The sequence below is a fragment of the Ylistrum balloti genome, unplaced genomic scaffold (assembly GCF_031769215.1).
Source record: "Ylistrum balloti isolate Yb309-2 unplaced genomic scaffold, AGI_CSIRO_Ybal_v1 Utg370072, whole genome shotgun sequence".
Lineage (NCBI taxonomy): Eukaryota > Metazoa > Mollusca > Bivalvia > Pectinida > Pectinidae > Ylistrum > Ylistrum balloti.
Genome location: NW_026782113.1, coordinates 656914 through 683404, shown reverse-complemented (window position 1 = coordinate 683404; position 26491 = coordinate 656914). Strand labels below are relative to the sequence as shown.

General features: G+C 35.3%; 2 protein-coding genes across 2 annotated transcripts; both read left to right on the top strand.

Moving 5' to 3' along the window:
• The first annotated feature begins 4566 nt into the window (after positions 1–4566).
• On the top strand, positions 4567–12547 carry LOC132549643 (uncharacterized). The gene is made up of 7 exons (XM_060213591.1): positions 4567–4727; positions 5277–5364; positions 5513–5643; positions 8386–8476; positions 9154–9281; positions 11939–12065; positions 12479–12547. Exons 1-7 carry the CDS (start codon positions 4567–4569, stop codon positions 12545–12547), a joined length of 795 nt encoding a protein of 264 aa, XP_060069574.1.
• Positions 12548–13950: 1403 nt separating this feature from the next.
• Positions 13951–19976, top strand: LOC132549651 (uncharacterized). Its single transcript, XM_060213604.1, has 9 exons — positions 13951–14120; positions 14708–14823; positions 15502–15699; positions 16812–16898; positions 17066–17100; positions 17340–17480; positions 17914–17999; positions 18852–18948; positions 19731–19976. The coding sequence occupies exons 1-9, from the start codon at positions 13951–13953 to the stop codon at positions 19974–19976; spliced, it is 1176 nt and encodes a 391-aa protein (XP_060069587.1).
• The last annotated feature ends 6515 nt before the right edge of the window (positions 19977–26491 follow it).

Genomic DNA, 26491 nt, shown 5'->3' with positions numbered 1-26491 from the left:
GATGATTTTTTTAATAATTCTTTAAACAGCAGACAACTATTAGCTGTTAATAATAAATGTAAATCAATATCAGAAATACTGTCAGTTCTTACCATTGCTTGTGAAGTGATTGATTCTAAGGTGACCGATAAGGCCCATGGGCCTCTTGTTTCTAATCTTAAATTAATTTTTCAATGTATTTTTATGCACAATATGCGTACCTCAAGTGATTTTGCTTATTATTTTAGATTTATGATCTTTACATTTATTTACTTCTTTTTTTTGTTTGATATTTATGTATTTTATACATCCGTCAAATGACAGGACATATTATGGTATTCTCGTCTTCCATCCGTCCATCTTCCGTCCGTATGTCCCTCTGTTCGTAAACATTTCAATGTCCCAGCGATTTTGGAATTTATTAAGCCTTAACAGATTTCTTTTAACTTTCATTGCAAGCTTAAGTACAATCAAAGCTAGATTGAGTTTGATTTCCATGATTTTTGATCCACAACTTTTAGAGTTACGGCCCATTAATGTCTGTAACCTTTTCAATGTCGGTGCAATAACTTTGCAAAGTATTACGCAATTACCATTGAAACAAATGCAATATATTATATACAGCATAAATAGTGTAGGTGATAGTCAGACAAAATCACAGGCGTATTTCGTGACCTGAAACAGGCTCTTGTTTTTTTTTTTTTTTTTTCGTGTGACAAATTAAAATGATTGTTCAATATATGAATATTGTCAGCATTCCATTATACCTTCATAGATCCCTATTAGGATAAACTGACGGGACAGAGCTTGTTTGTTACACTATCAGAATAATGTAAATCACTCATACTGGTGGAGGAATTACAGTGATTCTAGCATTAAGTTGTATGGTTGCCAATTTATTTGCAGATATGTCAATACCATTATTACTATTGCAGCCATGGTCTTTTGATGGCGTCGTTAACTTCACCTTGTCAGAATATCCTAATGGGGCAATATTTTGTACATCATGTGAGAAAAAAAAAGCATATTTACAAAATTAATAACCAGAAGTAGCAAAATCACAGGGACTTTTCGAAATTATTTTTATTATCTTAATTATCTAGACAAGCCATTGTGGCTACATATAAATATGCAAGTGTTTCTGACTTCGTTTTAAATAAAAAAATAGTTGTGGAGTGATGGCTTTTGATAATGGATATATGTATATCTAGTTTTGATATATGCTTTATTTGACAAGGAATGTCAATTTATTGTTGTTAATAAAGTTACTGTTTCAATTTTGTTGTCATTGGTCCGTTTTTCCTTGGCCCGGAACTATTTCTGAAGGCGTCTATTTGCATCAACACTGCATCGTCATGCCGGTAATTACGGGCTTAAAATAGATTTTCTGTTGACCAATTTCATTTGACAAATGGGATTAAATCCCTAATGCGTCATATCGAGCGTAATAGCTTATTGGATAAATATTTATAGCAACCTATATGGAACTTGGGGAAACCCGTTCGTCCGCCATGGTGTTTCACGTTGTAATAGCAGCAAGCTGCAAGATGAACTCGAGTAATTTTACGGATGTTTCCTTTGATTGCTTTTCATTATAACTACTGGAGCATGCATAAAACATCCTTGTGTCGTTGTCGCGAAATGTAATAGATGTAGCAACAACCATTTGTACCTTAACTTTAATAAAAACATGCCAAATGTCGTATCTTTCTAATGGGAAGCCTGTTACGACGGAGATGTGAAGGGGACGTAACTCTTGGCGAACGACTACTATGTTCTGATATGTTGAATCTTATCAATGAAACTGTTAACGAATTATGTGAAATTTTCGTCGATGCTGCCAAACATACTTTCGGTACTATTCATCTCACACACAAACGACAAAATTTTCATAAGCCATGGTTCACTAAAGAATGTGAATCTGCTAGACAGAATTATAGAAAATCCAAAAGACTATATAAAAGGTATGGTAGTACAGTTTTCAAAGAAGACTTACACGAAAAAGACCGAGGATATCGTAAAACACCGAAATCCGCTGTGAATACACACAGAAATCAAATGATAACTAAATTAAATAACTTCAGATCTAGGAACCCAACAGAGTATTGGAAAATATTGAACCATGGTTGTTCTAATGATAAAGTATGTAAGTTCATTTTTTAGCAAATATTTTAATGATGATGTTGAATGTGACGATAACATTGTACTTTCTATATCTGAACTCAAAGAGTTATCGAACCTGGATTACAATGATTTTCTTAACGCATCTATATCGTCAGCTGAAATTTTGAAATGTGTCAACTGGTTGAAACCTAATAAGGCTGTAGGCGAAGACCTAGTTCGTACTGAATATGTATCAAATCAACAGTACACATTTTTATTCCTATATATGTAAACGTTTTTAATTATATATTTGATACTGGTAATGTACCAGATTCATGGCTGGCGGGTAACATAATTCTTATGTATAAAAATAAGTGTGACAAGTACAAGTCTATAAATTATAGGCCAATCACACTTATTAGTTGTTTATGTAAATTATTCACTGCTATAATTAATGAACGTCTTAATAAATATGCTGACAGTATCCAACTTATCCTTGAAAATCAAGCTGGATTTCAAAGACAACATTCTGTCATTGATCATATATTTTCACTATGTGCTTTAATTGAACTCTCATAAAAAATAATTTAAAAAATCGTATGTACTGTGCTTTTGTAGACTTCGAAAAGGCGTTCGACAGTGTCTGGAGAACAGGTCTATGGAACAAATTAATTACTAGTGATATAGGTGGAAAATGTTTTGACGTAATAACTAGTATGTATAATCGTACTAAAGCTAAAGTAATTAAAGGTAATTATGTGTGTAATATTTTTAATTGTAATTCTGGAGAAGGACAAGGGGGAAATTCATCGTCATTCCTATTTTCTATCTTTCTGAATGATTTAGAAGACTTTTTGATAACGCATAATTGTAACGGTTTACCAAATTTGGCAGAGAATTTGGAGAGACAACTACAAGTTTATATTCAGCTGTTTGTATATTACTATACGCTGATGACAATATTTTATTAGCAGACACTGTCGAAGATTTACAAAAACATCTTGATATATTTTATAAGTATACACAGCAATGGAACATTAAGGTTAATATTGAAAAGACAAAAGTAATGGTTTTGGGTAGAGGGAGAGTGTCGAATGATGTAAAGTTCACCTATAATGGGAATCTTATAGAGATAGTGAAAAATTTCAAATATCTAGGACTTTATTTCACACGTAATTTAATATTAAACAATTATATGAAAAGAGTCGAAGAGCCTTATATGGTGCTATTGCTAAATGAAGAATCAAAATCTTTCCCTTGACTGTAAATTAGATACGTTTGATAAAGCTATAAAACCCATCATTTTATACGGTTGTGAAGTTTGGGGATTTTGTGACTATACACTTTTAGTACGGTTAATTGAAAATTTTGTAAACATCTTCTCAAATTGAAAATATCGACCCCCAACTTCATGGTTTACGGCGAACTCGGAAGATTTCCATTGAGTATTACTATCAAAGTACGTATGGTCGGATTTTGGGCCAAATTGATAGAATCTTCACATAAAAAGTTGAGTAATAAACTGTATCAGATAAGTAGTAATTATAATACAGTGGTCTAATTGTATCAAATATATCTTTGAAGAATGTGATTTACATCATATTTTCGAATCCCAACAAGTTATCAATATACCTTGCCTGAAAAAAATTTCTTCCATACCCCAGCCCTTGCTCAATTAAAATGTTAGCGAAAGAATGAATGCTGATTTCATGTGTTGGGTCACAAGGTTTAGCGACTTGTCGACTGTCACGAGACTGACTACGTCTGATTGAGAAGATAACGCGAACAGGCAAAGTTAAATAGATAGAGGGTTTGATAACAGTGTACCCGCGCTGCGTCCTTATATGAAATACTTGGCTTAACAAGTCAAATAAGTCTACTATAGACTAAAATATACAGTGCCGTTTATCAACGCATGCCCTTCTTTACCCAAACCCATTGTCATCCAAGTCGTTTTCTCCTAAATAATTACTTCTGTACGAATAAGAGGACAACTTTAAGAAGCCAATGAGGGGTACTGTTATGTAGATTTCATATGATTTAAAGTGTTGCAAGGACACCAATTTTTAAAAACAAACAAACTTGAAAGTAAGTAACCCATCCGTATACTGTCACACGACATGTTACTGTCAAGGCCCTCTAGTAGAAATCAATGTGTCTCAAGTTGCACAGGTTCATGGTTCGAATATTTGTGCATGCATTTTGTTAACCAATAGATAGCTGTTAAAGTGTATGTAACGTATATTGAACTACGATGCTCTGTATATATTACTATCGGTGTTTATTTTGTCAGGCCTAAACGTTATCTCTATGATATAGCTGTTATCGTATACATACCGTCTACAATAATACACAGGAGAGTGAGTTTTGTTTTATAAGTTTTTATAGTGTTATCCCTGTAGTATGTTTTTACTTGCTGCCATTGAACGAGATACAGTGCGAAACTAAAATTCGTCACGCCACGGACACTACTTTGAAGTTACGATGTTGTCTACAGTTGGAGGCCTTCTGGCCCTAGTGATGATTCTCACGCACACATCAGATGTCCATGCTCAGTGCACTATGATAGACACCTGTTCTTGTTTCATGCCAGATGGAAATGTGGTGGATATAACCTCATTAGGAGACAATAATGGCTTTGCCAAGTAAGGAAGGACTTTTTGGAATTTTTTGCAGCTTACGGTGAAGTGGGGAGGAGGAGGGGTCGGGCAGGGAATGGGTGGGGATGTAGTCTGTCAGTGTTATACCCTATAAGATTCAATCTTTCTAGTCCTCCGTAAAAAGCAAGTTCAATCATTTCGATGATTCGAAGAAAGCTAAGCATTCTAAAGCACGTGGTGGGGGTATCCATGGTGAATCTTTTCCGTATTTCTTTCTCTTTACTGTAAATATTGTCTCTTTGTATGCTTGTTGTGGTAAACATAGTGGAACTTACATGAATTTCCTTTCATATTTATAAAACGAGTTTCATAAATCCCCTAAGAATGGGAAAGAATGTAAGATTCTGTTTATCATATACATTAGCTGAGATATTTTTGCTATTCATTCACTGAAAGAATTGATGGCGTGGGTTTAACTACAATATTAACATGGCATACGTCTTTTTCAAAATTTAAACAACAATGTAGTCACTGAAACTACTAAGGGAGACAACTCTAACAAATATAAATACATATAAAGCACATTTCTTATAGGTTTTTCGCCATCCCCGCTCCTGATAACTTTTATTATTCGCTGAATCTGTGCTATCCGTTCAACGAAGGATCGTGTGCTGGAGCCGCTGTGAGTATGTTTTCAATGAAGATGTAAAATATCTTATTTTTATTCAACTCATGAAATACTCAATTTGCATTGCTTCTTGAATAAATTTAGCCTTGACTTTCGCCGACTAACTACCTTGATACTAACCGGATGCGCACGTGTATTGCAGGGATGTCAAACATCACCAGACTTCACCAGCACGTACCAAATAGGGGACTCCAGCACAGCCATGTTCAGCACAGACGCATCCAACAACGTTCACGTCATATACACGTCACCTGCTGATGATGGCAGATTCAGGTGATTTTAAATGACGATTGTGTTGAACTCTTCCCCTGAAAAAGTTTATTTTTTTAGAAAAAAAGTTAAAAGCGCCGGAATATGTAGCGTAATCCTTGACGTCATATCATCATGGCGTCAAGCTTGACAATAACACTAATAATCACAGTACCTACTATTAAACGGTTTTCTGTTATCTGCTAGGTATATAGGTGTTTGTGTTTAAATAAATATCCTTGCTCACATAGTTCAGTCATTGTGAAACAACACTATTTTAACATTCACTACATCTGCATTTTCACTGAAGTATCGAATGATTATAATGTAGCGGTTAATTTGAATGTTAAAGCAATTATCAATGTTGTTTTTATCTATAATTTACGGTACAATGTCTGTATACAAACCAGATAATTTCTGTTGCGGAATACAGTAAAACTCACCTGTGTCGAACACGTATAAATCGGATACATCGGATAAGTCGAAGGTTTTGTTCGGTCCCGATTTTCGCTCTTCTTTATATTAGTACATTCAACACGGATGCTTCGAACACTGTTGTGTCGAATACTGCGTTTGTGTTGAATATATTTTGTAGTCCATCCCTTCTACGTTTTACCAAAATTTCGTTTTTAGTGTCGAACATTCAGGCGTCATCTTGTCTCAGGTAAAAATGTCCTGGCTTGAGTTCGAATGACATATTGTGAGTGACCAGCCGTAGCTGTGTCACTATACATTGAAATGATTTGAAAAACAATTTTCATCGGTAAAGCAAAACATGCAGGTTGTAACAGCGATTCTCGTTTTGATTAAACTTTACGAGTGTGTATGGTAAGTCAGAAGATGAACACAGTGCTGAATGCGACCTAGATGGTGTAACAAAAACGTTTCTTTCTTTCAAGTAAACATAGGGAGTTCTTTTCTCGTAAAAAGGAGTTGCGTTCTTTTTTCAAACATTTTATTGACCAAGACAAACATAAAATTACAAATGTGTTCTCACACATGAGGGCTCTTATACTTACACACGAGACACCTTCCTTCTTTTTTCACATAGATGCACAAAAATAGGTAGGGTCTAAACTCGGTGTAAAATGGGTACCCTCGGGAGCTAAGGTCAGAGGGCATGATCAAACTGTGTCATCCCTGCTAATATGTATTGCATTTTCACGTACTAGCGACTTCTCAATTTCCATTGTCTTACAAATTTTACAAATATCGAAGTTTGGTTAATAGTAAATGTTGTGTTTTAACAATAAAATGAAGTGATTTAAACGAGGCCCAAACAAGTTCCTTTCTCGTAATAAGGTATTACTTTCCCGTGCTGTGTTTCTCGTAGAAACGATTTCCTTTCTCGTGATTACAAGTTCCTTTCTCGTGATAACGATTTCCTGTCTCGTGATATCGTGTTCGTGTCTCGTAGTAACAAGTTCCTGTCTCGTAGTAACGAGTTCCTGTCTCGTGGTAACGAGTTCCTTTCTCTATGTGCTAATTCATTACATTGTGAAGTTAAGACGAGTTGGCTTGATTTGATTACCCTGTCTCGTGATTTCGAGTTCCTGTCTCGTGGTAACGAGTTCCTTTCTCTATGTGCTAATTCATTACATTGTGAAGTTAAGACGAGTTGGCTTGAGATGTTTGATTACGAGTTCCTGTCTCGTAGTAACGAGTTCCTGTCTCGTGATTTCGAGTTCCTGTCTCGTGGTAACGAGTTCCTTTCTCTATGTGCTAATTTATTACATTGTGAAGTTAAGACGAGTTGGCTTGAGAAGTTTGATTACGAGTTCCTGTCTCGTGATTTCGAGTTCCTGTCTCGTGGTAACGAGTTCCTTTCTCTATGTGCTAATTTATTACATTGTGAAGTTAAGACGAGTTGGCTTGAGAAGTTTGATTACGAGTTCCTGTCTCGTGATTTCGAGTTCCTGTCTCGTGGTAACGAGTTCCCTTCTCTATGTGCTAATTTATTACATTGTGAAGTTAAGACGAGTTGGCTTGAGAAGTTTGATTACGAGTTCCTGTCCCGTAGTAACGAGTTCCTGTCTCGTGGTAACGAGTTCCTTTCTCTATGTGCTAATTTATTACATTGTGAAGTTAAGACGAGTTGGCTTGAGAAGTTTGATTACGAGTTCCTGTCCCGTAGTAACGAGTTCCTGTCTCGTAGTAACGAGTTCCTGTCTCGTGGTAACGAGTTACGAGTTCCTTTCTCGTAGAAACGATTTCCTGTCTCGTGATATCGGGTTCCTGTCTCGTGATATCGAGTTCCTGTCTCGTAGTAACGAGTTCCTGTCTCGTAATATCGAGTTCCTGTCTCGTAGTTACGAGCTCCTGTCATGTAGAAACGAGGTTCTGTCTCATGATTACGAGTTCCTGTCTCGTGGTAACGAGTTCCTGTCTCGTAGAAACGATTTCCTGTCTCGTGGTAACGAGTTCCTGTCTCGTAATATCGAGTTCCTGTCTCGTAGTAACGAGTTCCTGTCTCGTGATTTCGAGTTCCTGTCTCGTGGTAACGAGTTCCTTTCTCTATGTGCTAATTTATTACATTGTGAAGATAAGACGAGTTGGCTTGAGAAGTTTAAAGCTTATGCTGAATCCGTTTTTGTCTGATTGGCTAGTAAAATATGGTTTAGGCGAGAGTCAAGCAGTCATTAGAAGGTAGATGTTTGGAGATAGCATATTATAATTAATAAAGAAGTATTAAATACAAAAGAATGGTTATGTCGTCTTTATACAATAAGTTTGTATATTTATGTAATATTTTACGTTTTGTTTCAGAACGGTCGACGTCACTTTGCTGTGTGATGCTAATGCAATAGACCCCACAATACAGGTGTTGGGGGAACAGGGTTTCAACTCTCTTCTCTATGTAAGTAAATTTGTCTACATACACAATGTGTTTTATACCTTCTCAGGGAAACTTGTTTATCATAATAGGTACACATTGTGTATTACCATGAACATCTACATCGTATAGGCTTCCATTGTGTGTCACATACGATTCTAATACTAACGATATATTTTGGTCTGAAAATGACAATTTTATTCAGAACAAGCATAAGTTTGCTTTTAAAACTTATATTTTGAAAATGCTAGACGCTAGAAATTAGACTGCGTAACTAAATAAAAGCAAGACAGTTCTAAAAATGTTTTCAATATAGACTGAAAATAGGGTTGATATTTTTTTGAGACAAAGAAATTATTTAGGTAGTGAAACGCAGAGAGAGGCGTGTTAATTGTGACGTATAATAAATAACGAATCTTGTGACGTCATGATAGTTTTGTTCGTGATTTCGAGTTCTCTCGCAGTTTCTTTACACACACAATATTCTTACTTTCATAATGAATGACATTTATAATTCATATTTTAAAGCGCTTTCTGAACCTTTCTGACAAATATTACAACATTCACCCTCCTCCTTGAAATTAAAATTAATTTTTGGAAATATTTTATTTATTTTTATCAGTATTCTGTTGGCTGTTGACATTTTGATGAACCGTTCACAGGGACTATATTTCTCAAGTGATGTGCGTTTCCATTTTCAGGCGTTCACTATAACCTCACACTGCGCCTGTCCTGGAGCATGCTCTCTCAATCCAAACCCGATAGACCCCGGTAAGGCGACGATAACTGTAGAAGCCGGGATAAGTGCGGGAACCGTTTTATGTATAATGTAGGTATCGGCGATATTCTGTTGTCTTTCCTCTTGTATTTGTGATAATTTTTTTATGATTTACGAACTTTTTCATTATTTATTTGGTCTAGCGGGAAGTTTAAGGATCACATGTCCCAATATTGAGGAAACATTGTAACTGTAAATGTTCTCGGCATAAATCTAGTTTTATCTACTACAATTTCTTCATTTATATATAGATTTTTTTTTTTCAAAATGCAAACCATTCTTAACATCATGAGTCCCAGTTTTCAGTCTGGTAGCTAGAGCCTTATGCACCCCTGAAACATTTCATGGCAAATAGAAATTGGTTGTCGCTCCTTTGTAGTCTTCAAAGGAACGAGTTCCTGTCTCGTAGTAACGGTCTGTCTTTACTTCTGAAACTCGATCTAGTCCAATCAAATTACTGTCCGCATGTGCCTTCAATTTTGCCATGAAATGCTGTGATTTCGAGTGAGTGCGAAGTTCGTTTGTCTATGTGCTAATTTATATTTTTGTTGTTTTGATTTTGATAAAACCACCTAAAAGACCTGTCTCTTAAATGCAGTTGAACAGTTGAAGTTACATTGATTAACGAGTTCCTTTCTCTAGTGACATTACATGTGAAGTACATCATTTGGTTCACTTTCTTTTGTGTAAGTTTAGTGCTTTTTAATTTATTACATTGTGAAGATAAGACGAGTTGGCTTGAGAAGTTTAAAGCTTATGCTGAATCCGTTTTTGTCTGATTGGCTAGTAAAATATGGTTTAGGCGAGAGTCAAGCAGTCATTAGAAGGTAGATGTTTGGAGATAGCATATTATAATTAATAAAGAAGTATTAAATACAAAAGATTGGTTATGTCGTCTTTGTACAATAAGTTTGTATATTTATGTAATATTTTACGTTTTGTTTCAGAACGGTCGACGTCACGTTGCTGTGTGATGCTAATGCAATAGACCCCACAATACAGGTGTTGGGGGAACAGGGTTTCAACTCTCTTCTATATGTAAGTAAATTTGTCTACATACACAATGTGTTTTATACCTTCTCAGGGAAACTTGTTTATCATAATAGGTACACATTGTGTATTACCATGAACATCTACATCGTATAGGCTTCCATTGTGTGTCACATACGATTCTAATACTAACGATATATTTTGGTCTGAAAATGACAATTTTATTCAGAACAAGCATAAGTTTGCTTTTAAAACTTATATTTTTAAAATGCTAGACGCTAGAAATTAGACTGCGTAACTAAATAAAAGCAAGACAGTTCTAAAAATGTTTTCAATATAGACTGAAAATAGGGTTGATATTTTTTTGAGACAAAGAAATTATTTAGGTAGTGAAACGCAGAGAGAGGCGTGTTGATTGTGACGTATAATAAATAACGAATCTTGTGACGTCACGATAGTTTTGTTCGAGAGTTCTCTCGCAGTTTCTTTACACACACAATATTCTTACTTTCATAATGAATGACATTTATAATTCATATTTTAAAGCGCTTTCTGAACCTTTCTGACAAATATTACAACATTCACCCTCCTCCTTGAAATTAAAATTAATTTTTGGAAATATTTTATTTATTTTTATCAGTATTCTGTTGGCTGTTGACATTTTGATGAACCGTTCACAGGAACTATATTTCTCAAGTGATGTGCGTTTCCATTTTCAGGCGTTCACTATAACCTCACACTGCGCCTGTCCTGGAGCATGCTCTCTCAATCCAAACCCGATAGACCCCGGTAAGGCGACGATAACTGTAGAAGCCGGGATAAGTGCGGGAACCGTTTTATGTATAATGTAGGTATCGGCGATATTCTGTTGTCTTTCCTCTTGTATTTGTGATAATTTTTTTATGATTTACGAACTTTTTCATTATTTCTTTGGTCTAGCGGGAAGTTTAAGGATCACATGTCCCAATATTGAGGAAACATTGTAACTGTAAATGTTCTCGGCATAAATCTAGTTTTATCTACTACAATTTCTTCATTTATATATAGATTTTTTTTTCAAAATGCAAACCATTCTTAACATCATGAGTCCCAGTTTTCAGTCTGGTAGCTAGAGCCTTATGCACCCCTGAAACATTTCATGGCAAACAGAAATTGGTTGTCGCTCCTTTGTAGTCTTCAAAGAAACGTTTCAGTCTTTGATTGGTCTGTCTTTACTTCTGAAACTCGATCTAGACCAATCAAATTACTCCGCATGTGCCTTCAATTTTGCCATGAAATGCTGCATGAGTGCAGAAGTGTCGAGTTTGGGGATTTTGATATTTTTGTTGTTTTATCCTTTGATAAAACCACCTAAAAGACACTTTACTCTTAAATACATTTGAACAATTGAAGTTACATTGATTACGAGAGCAAGAGACATACATGAATGTACATCATTTGGTTCACTTATCATTTTGTGTAAGTTTAGCGGTTTCATTTTTAACTTTATTTTTGAGAACACTACATTACATGTACATTGTACTTACTGACATTCACCAAAATTTACATGGCGAGTGGCATCGATGAAGCAGAGGATGCTTACTCTTCCGGAACACCTGGCCTTGTTCTCCTTATTCTTTCTTCCGTGTAAATACTTTAGTTGTTGATGTATGCCCCTCGTTAAAACGATTTGATTTTGAAGTAAGATTGTGTTGACATTTTCTTCTTTTTTTTTATAGAGCAATTGTTGGAATTATTGTTTATGTTGGAGGAGGGATGACTTATATGAAGGTTAAAAAACAGGCAACTGGGACAGGGATGATTCCAAACAAGGACTTCTGGACAGCGATTCCTGGACTTATAAAGGTGGGAATGATACCTGCGATATATATATCGGACCAGGGAAAAGATTAACACTAAACTCTTAGTAGTTGGTCATCACTGATCCTTGACATTTTGTCTTGTTGGAATGAACGTCTAAAACAATTTCAGAATGGATTTATCTACTAGAGTGTGATTGCTTATTGTCAAAGTTGTGTATGCATTTTCAAAAGAAGAGAGAAAAAAAACCCTATATTTAAGATTATGTTTGAAATCAGTGTAAAATGACATAATGTAAAGAAAACATATTAGTAAAAAGTAAAATAAAATGATATGCGTTCCGCTGAGCGTCGAATCCCTTAAAAGGTTAATGCGAGCATGTCTCATCTAACATAGTAAATTGTCTCTCTGATATTCTGAGAATTTTCATTTTTTTTCCATTTTTTTTTCTTTGATAGGAAGGAGCAGTTTTTACTTATCAGAAGATCCGAGGGAAAATTTCCGGAAAACAATATTCTGCAATATAAACTTTACAGATTGTGTGCACCGCGTTTTTCTTATTAGACTGAGCCAGTGCCGGACAAGAACTTTCCTGTTCTTTAACATCAACCGTTCATATAAAAAGGGCATCGATTGGACGTAGTAAATCATGACGTCAGTCAACATAGATTGGATGTTTACACTGTTTATTTCCACAGTAAAGATGCGCATTGCCAGCGATGTAAATCTGAGGATGTTTTTATGATCTTATTCTAATTCTAAAAATATGTTTTGAAAAAAAAACTTGATTCAAATTACAGCAACGAGAAAGAGACAAGCAGATGATATTACACTTGTTGGCCTGCCCAGATATGCAATGAAAATCTACAGATTCGAAATCACTACAAAATTTATCAGATCCTACATTACTACAATGCATATCAGGTCCTCAATTGCTACAATACTTATCCGATCCTAAATAACTACAATACGTATCAGATCCTAAATTACTACAATACGTATCAGATCCTAAATTACTACAATACGTATCAGATCCTAAATTACTACAATACGTATCAGATCCTAAATTACTACAATACGTATCAGATCCTAAATAACTACAATACGTATCAGATCCTAGATAAGTATGAAATACAGATATCATATCTTAAATTTCTATTAGATGTTTGTACGCATATCAGATTCTACATAATGATATCAGCTATTGGTTACTGCAATGTTACGCTTAACTGGTGGTTATGTTATTGTCATTCATTTGGCATTTAATGGATTTCAGCAAACTGACATTTCAGTTTCATTTTTGTCCATTTTAGTAACGGAAACAGAAAATAATTATTGAATCAAGTAGAATTATGAAACCTTGAAACCTTGAGTTTAGGGGAAAAGATTTGAGAGATACGTGAAAAAAACGAAAAGTGAAAAAAGAAGCGTGTCGGTGTGACATGAAGATTGTGTTAGTGTCAAATAAGGTCTCTATCTTGACCGATTATGCTATTTGGTCCCAGTTTGTAGAGCCATGATATCCCCTCAGATCGCTTTTCCACGCTTGAGATAAAAGAAAGCGAGGGAAACAGTAGTACAGTACTTGGCGCTGTCCATGAAAGCGATCATTGTTGATGACGTCATCATTTATGATGAAAACGTTACACTCATATTTACACACATTTTCCACATTTCCACAGGTCTCACAGGTAAGTTTTCATTTAATTCATAAAAAAATCATTGTTGATATGTTCGTATCAATAGGAATGACGTGTGATATACAGAATGACTCTAGGTGACGTGAATTACCATACTGCATATAAAATGATGGCTTCGTCCCATTTCTCCATGATATCTACCAAAGAGCGACTGTTTCAAACTTTTCTTTCAGCAAAGATTTCAGACATTTTCTTCAGTGCAATGCGTGTGAGGGAATGGGAAATCTGCCATGAAAATTTGCTACCTACTTTTGGTATTGTTTGTTGGGTTCGATTGGGGACTTGATGACAGAACTGATCAGGTTCCATGTTTTCCTACGTGCACCTTATCAGATGAAGGTCGGCGTCTGTGCGAGTCACTGCAGATATCGGGACCATGCGGCAATCGAAACCAAAGAAAGTGAGCATTGTTTTTTTTTCAATTTTCGTGGGTCAGCCATTGAATCGACTAATGTTTTTTGTCTCCGCATGGTGTTGTTTTGGTAGCAGTAAGGACGTACGTAATATTTTGCACAAACCTTCAACGGTTTTGATAAGGCTGTTCAATATTTGTTTACCTGACATTGACGTTTAACTGAATCGTGCCAGATGGCACATTTCAAAATAATTGCTCCGTGTGGGAATATAGCTCCCAACTTCAATGATTATATACAGAACGAATTTCCGAATTTTTCGAAAATAAAGTTTGTTACGACAAACAAGAAAGCTTATTAAAAAGTACTATATATCTATGAATGAAATGAGTAAGCAAACGTAATTCTATTGAACAAATACAACATATGGAATCAGCGCTTATTTCAAGAGTAATTTAATTGTATGTAGTCTGGTTCAAACATTTTTATGGAGCTTTTATAGAAATGAATACATATTTGATATATAATTTGATCTGGATCCCAGTTGAGCATCGAGCTCGTTTGAGCCATTATATATCTCTTGATAATCAAGGAATTAAATATTCTTCGGGAATATAGATATGTCTTGTTGTAGGAGAGAGGACAGATCTGCCACATGCAGCTGTGAGTGGTTGGCAATGCTGAGTCACCCTGAATATAACTACGTCCCGGATAAGTTCGGGTGTCTGCAGTATTCTCTCCATACCTGTGGTAAATTATATATTTTTCTGTCGTTAAACGTATCACAAACTATAGATTATAAGCAGTATTATCTGATAAGTTATCAAAAGTTTATTTACCTGTGCAGTTTACCTGTACACCTTTTGTGCAAATTGTCATCACAACTGATCACTTATATAAATGTGTGTTTTGGGTAGATTTGGTGATGAAGGAAGCAATCCTTTATATATCGTACATAATGAATCGCCCATACTTAAAGGTGGTCGCGTGATGCAACGTATAACCTTTTCCTTTTTTGAGCGGTTATGAAAATGTATAGGGGCCCCGTGTACGCCTAAATGTGTTATCCAATCCCATCCCATCCCTCCTTCCCTTTGATAAGTCCGGTATGCACACAGTCGTTCTACTGTCATGCCATCAACAGTCTTTTTGTAAGTTGACACGTAACTAGCTTTACAACTGTTATTTTTATTGAATTATGTTCTCAGAAATACTAAATCAAAACGATTAACACCACTCATCCTCTAACCCCGTGGTCAATTATCAAAATAACTCCACCCCTTTAATCTCAAATCCAATTTATAAAGAAAAAAGAAAGAAGAAAAAATGAATATGATCTTTGATGATGACTTTCTTGACATTGTGTCAGAACTGTTTAATATTTCATAATGTATTCTTAAAACTTTGCGAAAACGTTTACTCTTAAAGATTCAAGGACACGCTTGTCACGTGACGTGTCCCGGAGTGAATACACTGTGAGTGATTTCTTGAGGGAAATACAAAATGAAAATGCCCGGATTGAAAAACTAACGGATGAGTCGGAGAAGCGACATGCAAAACTCAAGTTATCAAATACAGTACGAGACATCGTATACCTAATCAGGCAAATTGATGCCAACAACAAAGGTTTGTCCTTTAATTCCAGTAATTTTCTATCTGAACATGTTTTCTAGATACTATTGTAAAGTGGGTGCTAATCGTGATTCAAGAAAACTTGAGCGTCCTCACACAAAGTCAATCATAATACAAAGTTTAATGTTCAGGATACCCTACCTCCTCGATACTCCAGGATTTACACTCACTATCGCTCTCTACACCCTGGAACACGTCATGGCAAAATTGAAGGTTCCAGGTGCGACACCTCCTGGACAAGACAAAAAGATTAGTTCGATACTTTGATGTACATCAAACGGATCTCGCGGTCGCATAACGTATGATATATATGATATATATAACATACCTGATTAATGTAATGGCTTTGAAGTTGGATGCCGCTCCGTGGTAATCTTCAAAAGGAGCGTATCAGCATATCATTGGTCAGCTTTTTTGCTCCTGAACCAATCAAATTACGTCACTTGTGCCTTCAATTTTGCCGCCACGAGGAATGATACCTTACTACCCTCGGCTAATGGGAATTTTCCTTCAGACAAGCGGCAGAGTATCTCCCTAAGGTCACTAGTACCCCCTTAACCTTAACCTTCTTGGCGCCGTTGACCACACCGGGATATTAGCTATAGGAGATAAAGATGTCTTCAGAGACTCAGTGGAGGAGGGAGTAGTGAAGAAATCGAGAGTACATGTCACCCGATATGCCACGGCTAGTGGCAGTTTCCCTTTAGTCAATCGGCAAAGTTTCCGGCTAGAGACCAAAGGGTCACTGGTTCGAACCGCAGCAGGGGCAATGCGTTTTCTATTACTTCTTTCTTTTACAAAGTCATCGTTTTATAATCTGAACTTCTTGATAGATTGAACCACAAAGACACTAATAATATATACACAATTGTTATTTTATCCTTGTAATCTGACAAGTTTATGATTTAAGCATAACGCCGTAAATTTTACATAAGACTTTGTATTCGGATAAACATAAGTGACTCATCTAAAAATAGGTTTGGCTCACTCTCTTTTGATCTAAATGGCTCAAGCCCATCAAATCTATTTCACTACAGCAAGAATATACATAGTAAGTTCCAGTAATAAGCAGGTCATTAATATACTTTTGCTTTTTCAACTGAAAGAGAAACATGAAAAAGACAGCACGGCCAAGGATACAGAAAGAACCGGAACTACAGATAAGATGGAAAACCAAGACCGTAGTTTAACAGGTATTTAAGTATTAATTGTTGTAACTTTTCAACTATAATCGGATTTCAGTGTTTTTGCTTTTTGACAAGACTAATTCCCGGTGATATTCAGACAAGTGAATTGACTTGAACAAGTGATTATTAGAATATAATTTTTACAAAGCTACATGACACATGTTTATTTGCAGGTGGTTGGGAGAAGCCTGCAGGTGCATCCAAACAGGTATGTAAACGTGGTCAATTTTATTTTCAGCCCCAAATTCAATAGAATCTAGTGTTTTTTAAATTTGCTCAGAGAAAATAATAAAAATACAAAATGCAGGCGATACAGTTTTAACTTGAAGGATCGCTTTTATCAAAAGTGTAATTTTGTACAATAAACACAATAACTGCTTGATATGCATTTGTGGCGATACTAAGTTTCCAAGAGTTTCATCGTGACGTCATTGTGTGTTTAAACAGCCTATGACAAAGACTTCAGCAGTAACAAAGCCAACAGTTCAGATGTTCCCACTGAAAAACGAAAGGCTGTTCCATATCGCCATGTTCATAGCCCTGCTTCTTTTAATTCTGGTCGTCATTGTTCTCTTTCTTGTGGCTAAGGTAGTGTATCATCTGAGTCTTACTCATATTATGGAGCATGTATGCCAACAAAATGGTGTCATGTCATATTCATATAACAGCAACACTCTTTTCTGATTGAAATTAGTCACTTTCTTCATAACAGGTTATAGGGATAAATAAAACAAATGGCTGCTTCACATACTGGTAAAAAATGTAACAAAAATTACAGACATTAATTTGTCTTTTGAATAAAAAAAAAACATATTGAAACACAATTACATTATTATTAGTTACTGACCAATGTGCTTACCCAGATATTTATCACAGATGTGTCTGAGCAGAAATGTGGTACATGCATTTATAAATGTTTGTTTAAAAGATACATTTCAACCGTTCAGGTAACATCTATAAGACAAAGCAACATTTTCATTTTGGAGGTTATCATTGTTCCATTTCATCTTATTTGTGACAGATGAAAACAGATCGAGTCGGAGCCAATTTGGATTTAGTCGGCGACCTTGATCTGGAACGCCGACGTCATCAAAGAACGTCGTGGAGGTATGAATATAGAGATAATACATGGTCAGTTTTTTAAGAAATAAGCTGTATTTTGGCAAGGATTTGTCTTGCAACGTTAATTGAAAATCAGACGATCAAAACTTCAACAGTTTTGTTTTTCAATCTTTGTTTACCTGATGTTTACGTTACCATGAATTTTGCTTATATGCCAAATTAATTGCTCCGCGAAGTAATATAGTTCCAAACTTCAACCAATGTCGACCAATGTAACAACGATTTTAATTTTATTATATTTCGTAAAAAAATTGTTCATCACAATGTATAAAATCACTTATTTCAACATATATTCTTTGTAAATTTAAGTAATTTCAGAAAGTAACTCTGTCGAATTAATACACGTGCTAAAATACAGGTCTTTTTCGTCACAGGATAATCAATCATAGCTGAATGAAACGATAACTTTAGATAAATATCTGAAGACTTCGTGAACTATACTTAAAACTTTGACATGAAAACGAGACAATGTCGTCCTAGGTTACCTTAGTACTTAGTACGTCTGCTAAGATAACAGGTGCTTTACCTAAAATTATCTGTTAGATGAATCATATACCGGTCTAAACTTCAAATAATTGTTCGCTTTAATATCGCCAAGAAGATATTAACTGTAAATATCAAGACAAGATTTCAGAACAGCATGTTGCATGTATATTCAAGTATCATTTTGTATATTCAAATATAATATTTACATCTAATGATTAAAGGGATGTTGAAAAAACAACAACACCAGTTTAAATAAACGGTAACGGTTTTTGACAAACACATTCTGCTGACTTTTGAATAAAAATTCTACATTGAATTTAGTGTGATGTAAGCCAGCTTTCCCTTCCACAGAATTTTTTTAGACAAACTTCGTCTTCACTACAGGCAAAAAGCCACGGAAAATTCGAAGAGGGGTCTTTCTAACGGAGACTTGACTTCTCGTCCAAAGGTCAGTTCTAGTTGTTAACTTGCATAGTCGTAAATGTCGGATTTTCATTCCAAATGATCTGAATAATTACGTCACAGAGGTTTCATTTCTGAAAGACTTTATGTGTTCTTCTGATCAAAAGACGTCATTTTCTCGCTGGTAAAATTCCATATAGTGATAATTGTAAAATTTGAATGGTGATCTGGTTTATGGTCTGCTAAATCACAGCGTGGGAGTGACAATAAGCGTATTTTGGGCAAAAGAAAAGGCCGTGAATGTTTCCCTGTCTTGTGCGATTTTCTCTTTTCATCATTTGACATGATGAAACTCAAATATTGAACTACTTTTAGTTGGCATCCATGGGCATAGAATGCGAACGCAGCACGTCAGCGCTTTATTTTGAATTTGTCGTTACATTGTTGGAATTCATATGCCCATGAAGGACAGTTCGATACTTATGTTTATCATTTTCAATTTCGTCTTGTTGTCAGTCTGTATTATTCATTCTGTATTCCTACGGAGTTCATGAGCTCGTAACATGCCATTGACTTTTGTGAGGTTACTCCGAATGAAAACTATACAATGGTGAATATTCATTACTGTTAAGCAATATGGGAAATTATGGGTTGTGATAACCAAATGTTTACTGATAAATTTCAGACGAAAAAGAGAGAGAAAAAGAGAGAAATTCTGGATATTGTGCTATTGTTAAATATAGAGAATCTAAACTTATACTTAATATGTAGAGTAAATGATCAACGTTGTTATGTTTTTATTACGATCTTTCAATCTTTGTGTTCTAGATTGCTAAACCTCCTATGGCGGTTCCATCGAAGTCTTCTATAGGGAAAAAGGATTCCAAAACAAGTTTGACAAATAGTGTGGACAAACGGACCGATAGTTGTACCATGATATCTGGTTTAACGCATGGAAACACGACCGGAAGTGACGTAGAAATAGACAATGAGTTCCGAATGTTCAGAACAAATTTCAAGAGAGATTTTAAGTCTTTATTAAACGTTAATAAAGAAAAACAAGAAGAACATTAAAAATCAGTCAGATGTTAGAATTATTTCATATTGTCTTTGGAGTCTGGAGTCGGTCATATTATTGACTTCGATCTTGATAAAAAAAAGAAAGAAAAAAATATTTATTCGTTATACCAAATACAGTATGTGCAATTTAATTCCATGTCAAAACGTTCTGTCATAATGAATAAATAAAATGTTTAATTAAGTATTGTTCGTAGTTGTAGTGTACAATTGAGTCCACCAAAATGTCCCGAAAACCTCTGTCTACTATGAATTACATGAATTTCAAGTAGCTGCGTTTTATCTACCTCCATAGGAAATCCTCGGTAACTGATTTGTTATCACTCTTGTTGATATGAATATATGTTCCATCAAATATGATGCTGTTTTTGTGGAAGCTGTGCTGTGTGCAAGGGCTTCTTCACGTGGGATATGGGAAGTGCCAAGGAATTTGGGCACAGTTATTGTGTTCAAAATATCTACAACTTTGTGAAAAAAATCTAGAGAATGAGGTTTGGGACAGATTTGATAAGACAGTAATTTCATTTTATGATAAATTGGTTTTTAATTTTGCCCACATGTAGAGGAGTATATCTGACAAGCGTAAACTCTGACCAAAAGCTGAAAGAAGTGCGGATTCACACATGCGATACATTATCCTGGACTGTTCCAGTGACCAGCCAGTCCATGCATGACAGTCTGGATCAGGCAGGTTCCTAAACTACTATACACAGTTAATAAAAATATCATCACTGATTTCAGATCTTCATTTGTTCCAAATCAATACAAGAAAGCAAAAACATGAAGACAGCATAATCCTTTTATTTAACAAATCATGTTTAATTAATCGTGTATCACATGACATGGCTCGAGAGTCGATTTTTTATGAAGTCATTGTCTGGGCCCTTACTAAAAATACCATAGTTTTGCTTCTTGTATTTCCTGAGCAGATGAACGGATACAAATAACAAAAGCACTGTCCTTTTTTATTTCAAATTTTCTCTCCTCCTTAAAGGCAAGATGTCCACAGAGACAGCGAAGTGATCCGACAATGGAGTAGGCCTACCACCGAGAATGATGTTGCCTTCTAAAATTCGCTGAAAGATGATAAATTATCATTAACAGAAAACAATGAAAATACCATTCCGACAGAAAGGATTCTTCAGCTCAAATTACGATGTTCTATTTCGCTATTCCTGTAGTTTGTTGATATTGATAATCTTTCCTTATAAATCGTTTGGTCTAATACACAGCATCAGTATGAAATAAGATATTTAAATTCAGACCTAAATCTATAAAATAACCATGAAAATTGCCTTAACGAAAATCGAAATTTATTTTTAAGTTCGAAATGTCAGAATTTCAGATTGTTTTTGTTATCAAAGTGAAGTAGAAATTAAAAAAAAATGTATTGCATGAAGTCAACACAAAAACGTAGACACAAGAGGACACAGAGAACGTCACAAAGAAATGAAATTAAACCGAAGACTAGAAATCAAATTGAAATAGGTAAGCATTCTCATTTATCTATATTAGGAATGCAGATAAAATGACAGAAAAACACTAACCCAAGAGGTAGACATAATAATAATAATGATAATCAAATTCATTGTCTTAATTCTAGATGAATTTACAAGTATACAACTTTATAGTTTTTGATATCGAATGGTCAAAAAAAAAGAACAGAAAGTGATGTGTGTAAGGGAAGAGAAAGAAACCTAATAAGTCGATTAAAGTTTGTGAAATAATATATCTATGTAATAAAATATATTCTCTTTTTTAATATATGAATGTTTTATTTGTATTAATTTTTTTCTCTTTTTTTTTATACTTGGAAAAAGCGCATGGACGAGCAATGAGTTCAAGTAAAAAAGCAAATAGTGTTTTCTTATCAATGACTCGAAATTCTGAAATAATAATTTTGAGTTAGTAGAAATTTCAAGTTACGGAAACGAACAAAATGAAATCTTTCCACATGACTTGAATTCCTTTTCGTACAGATCCACTGCAGGTAAAACATTTAATGTTTTAAAGTTTAGAAAGAGAAAAAAGCTTTTACATATTTTTGCATTTTAATTCCAAATTATTATTCGATAAAATGTATTCCGGCCAACAGCTTTTCCCAGAGAAGGGTCAGGTTAACTGTCATTATTTTATTACCTCTGCTGCAAGATCGATCCAGTCACGGCGTCTGCAAGTGTTTACCACGTGACTATCAGACTTGATGAGCACGTGATCTAGCACGAAGTTTTGCATCGTAAATTTATTTGCCAAGTAGTTACCCTTACAAAATGTGCATCGGCCATCTATGTCGAAGTAAGGGGAGCTAAATCCTTCCTCAATGTAGTGGTCAAAGGAATCTCGTAATATGGAACAAAGACAAACAAGTATCAAATAACAAATTATGTTTCGGTAGAAGGAACTCAATAATTGATACCGGTAATATAGTTTTATACTGTGCCAGATTAAATCTACATAGTATGTGCATATCGCCAAAGACAGAATATATGACAAATCATCCTGTTGAAAACAAATATACATACTATTTCTTAAATTTGTAAAGAGCGACAAATTGGTGATTCACACACATCCAGAATCAAAGATTTTCACGTGCTATTATTAGTACGTTGGCAGAATTACGTTTTAGTAGTCAAGATTAATCAAAGTCATTGTGTTTAGTCTGCCATCGTCCGCCTTGCATCGAGCACATTTTTTCCCTTTAAAACACTACTCATCAACGCAATTTTTCCTTTAAAACGTTACTTCTCCACACAAAGATGGATTTCAACCAAATTTGGTCTGAAACAACCCTAGGGAGTGAGCAATCATTTCTTAAATTCAGAGCATTGATTTCACCTTGAGGATTTGTCTAGTGTGGTCAAGGAGAAGAAGGCTATATGTCCTATGAAGTGGGGCTGTAATAATAAGGATCTATGATGCAGTTTACGTCAATACTTCTCTCTAATGTATCAGATTCTGAATTGAATTAAAAGTTGTTATATTTACTTTCGATGATATCGTGGTGCAAAATGATCAGATGTAAGAAAATTACATAATCTATTGAATTATTGAGTAACTGCATCTTGCCTTCAGAAGCCGTCTCTTGTCACAAAATATAGACCCTTAGCATCAATGATGACTCCTAGAAAGACGAAACAGCTATATGAAGCAGTTTATTTTGGTTTACTGTATCTTATTCTAAATTTGTATTTGTAGTCCGGACAAGTCTGAACCTGAAAACCAGGAGACGAAAAGGTGTGACCCAAAAGTTTATTGACTCAGCATCAAAAGAGAGAGAAAACAATTTAATTACAATATTTACAAAATGAATACTATACTTGTAATTAAAGCTAATTAAAAAATAACATCTGTGTTACTACTTATCATTGCTTGTTACATATATCTTAAAGTGCACAATATTTAAAACCACTGAGTATTGAACATATCAATTCCAAAATATACGCAATATCATTTGACTCTTGACTCGTTATACAACCTAGTGGATTTAAGACTTATACATATCAAATTATATTTAGTAAATATGAATTTGATCCGAAATGATGGACAATTGATAAAATTTACCAAATTGTGACAAAAAGTGACAAAGTGTGACAACATGTGACAAAGTGTGACAACATGTGATAAACTATAACTCACATCAGCTGACCTGTGACAAATGTAACAATACACCTTAGATTCAAACTTAGTGCAAGTCCATCTGATTTCTGAACAAGTGACTTACAGATGACTAGACATACACATGACTAAGTGTGACTAACGCTGATTACACACCATGTGACTTCACATTCGAATTAACATATTAAAACTATTCCAATCGACATACTCCAATTATCATATATAATTAAAATAATTGCTGTTGATTATATACTACTGGAATAATTAATAGAGTTTCCAATACTATCCAATTTCGAAGGTGTTCGTATTTCCATGAATTTATCAACAATATATCATTCACAGTTGGTGAACTATAATTACACTCTAGTACTATCATACTTAACTGATCTGGTAAAATTCACTTGGTAATTGAAATCATTACAATGCCGTCAGCAAAATATTTCATAGCTACATTCCATTCTCAAACTCCTCCAATAAAGTCATAATATTTACAATGTACAAAACCCGCACTGTATACCTCAATTACTGTGCCAGGGAAGACTACTCCAAATGCACTGCCGTACCAGAATTATCACCAATGGAATGTTACCAAAAGTCGGTAAAACACTATTTGCCAATTAAATGCCCAAAGATTACCTCGAATATAACAATAATAGCGAGCGCAGATAGCGCTTTATGGTAGTGTTTGTGTGTGATAACTCAACCCCAACAACCTGCCCATACGATCAACTTTAAACGGAAGTGTGGCTGGAACTTCATTACCACGCAACGAAAACTGCCGAGCCGTTGAATGGATTAAAATGACTTTGACAGACAAAATATCCTTTTAAGCTTCCGTGTGGAAGTGAAATCATACTAAAAGTCTAAAATAATTCAAATTAATCTAACAAACACATACTTTAATGGTTTGAAAAATATATAACAAACATCTCGTTGAAAAATTACAATTTTGACCATTCAAGACGAGAGCACGTTTGTTCTCCGATGTACCTGAATTCCGGGCTAACCTTCGGGAACTGTCGTCACTTTCCGTTAGATATCGTCTCTTACGCGGAAGCAGTCGAAAGCTCCCGATTTGGCGAAAACCCTGTCCCGTCTCTTAACTATACTAATTCTGCAAGATGTGGATGTTTTTCGATAACTGTTTGAAATTAATTATGATAAAGTATTTGAAAGTTTTCCAGCAAACACTTATAAGGCACAATGATAGGATGAATATTACTGGTCTCTTTTTTTTGGGGGGGGGGGGGGGGGAGCAGAAAAATGCAGTTCATGTAATATATTGTGACTTTAATTAGAATTTCATTTAAACATTTATATTTATATTGATTTTCTGAATTACAATGTATAACAGAATAGTCTCAACAGTGATTATAACTTTACCCTCTTTTTGCTTAAAAACTGAAGCATTTTATGATTTGTTGATTAATAGAACGAAAACTCTCAATAGCAAAGAGAAAAAAAAAAGGTAGGAGAGAACATTCTGATTTTAAAAATGAAAACTTGTTAAACATATAAGCACCGCCTTTGCAAATCCGACTAAAACTATACTATATTGTCTTTCACCATAGTTTGACTACAAAATCAGGATCAAAAGGCCGCGTCTCATACGGGTACTCATTACCTCCCTTTACAGTCTAAGGTAACAGTCTACCAATTTTCAACACGAGTAATAAAAAATGGTACCCCTCCCGAAGCCGTTCTTTTTCACTTGCCACATATTGAAAGGTGCTGTTCATTTGTGTATTGTTTTCCGGTCTAGTGGGATGTCGTGTTGCCATTTTCAACATTCAATATTAGATGACTGTTATCATGTGCAGGTTTACTACGGTAATCAAAGTAATCCGCACAAAGTTGTTGGGACAAAGTAAACCCGCCAACAGCCAAGCATAAAAAGCTGTTCAATATCAAATTTCTTCAACTAGTTTTTTGTACATTTCATGTACTGTGCACTAAACATGTTTTAAGCTTTTGTAAATTGCTGTGTGGTGAGGTATCCATGTAGACATTTGTAGATTGCTGTGTGGAGAGGTATGCAGGTGGACCTTTATAGATTGCTGTGTGGTGAGGTATGTAATGGAACTTTGTAGATTGCTGTGTGGTGAGGTATGCAGGTGGACCTTTGTAGATTGCTGTGTGGTGAGGTATGCATTTGGACATTTTAAAATTGCTGTGTGGTGAGGTATGCAGGTGGACATTTTAAACCTGCTGTGAGGAGAGGTATGCAGGTGGACTTTTACAGATTGCTTTGTGGTTTGGTATGCAGGTGGATCTTTGTAGATTGCTGTGTGGTGAGGTATGCAGGTGGACCTTTGTAGATTGCTGTATGATGAGGTATGTAGATGGACCTTTATAGATTGCTGTGTGGTGAGAAATGCAGGTAGAACTTCGTAGATTGCTGTGTGGATAGGTATGCAGGTATACCTTTGTAGATTGCTGTATGGTGAGGTATGCAGGTGGACATTTGTAGATTGCTGTGTGGTGAGGTATGTAGGTGGACCTTTGTAGATTGCAGTGTGGTGAGGTATGCAGGTAGACCTTTGTAGATTGCTGTATGGTGAGGTATGCAGGTGGACATTTTAAAATTGCTGTGTGGTGAGGTATGCAGGTGGACCTTTGTAGATTGCTGTGTGGTGAGGTATGCAGGTGGACCTTTGTAGATAGGTATGCAGGTGGACATTTTAAAATTGCTTTGTGGTGAGGTATGCAGGTGGATCTTTGTAGATTGCTGTGCGGTGAGGTATGCATTTGGAAATTTTAAAATTGCTGTGTGGTGAGGTATGCAGGTGGACATTTTAAAATTGCTGTGTGGTGAGGTATGCAGGTGGACCTTTGTAGATTGCTGTGTGGTGAGGTATGCAGGTGGACCTTTATAGATTGCTGTGTGGAGAGGTATG

Bases quoted from the DNA above. Each gene is read 5' to 3' on its own strand.
- LOC132549643 (XM_060213591.1), top strand. From the start codon at position 4,567: ATGTTGTCTACAGTTGGAGGCCTTCTGGCCCTAGTGATGATTCTCACG. The intron at 5,365-5,512 runs GTGAGTATGTTT...CGTGTATTGCAG, and splicing joins GATCGTGTGCTGGAGCCGCT to GGATGTCAAACATCACCAGA. The intron at 8,477-9,153 runs GTAAGTAAATTT...TTCCATTTTCAG, and splicing joins GTTTCAACTCTCTTCTCTAT to GCGTTCACTATAACCTCACA.
- LOC132549651 (XM_060213604.1), top strand. From the start codon at position 13,951: ATGAAAATTTGCTACCTACTTTTGGTATTGTTTGTTGGGTTCGATTGG. The intron at 14,121-14,707 runs GTGAGCATTGTT...GTCTTGTTGTAG, and splicing joins GGCAATCGAAACCAAAGAAA to GAGAGAGGACAGATCTGCCA. The intron at 17,101-17,339 runs GTATGTAAACGT...GTGTTTAAACAG, and splicing joins CTGCAGGTGCATCCAAACAG to CCTATGACAAAGACTTCAGC.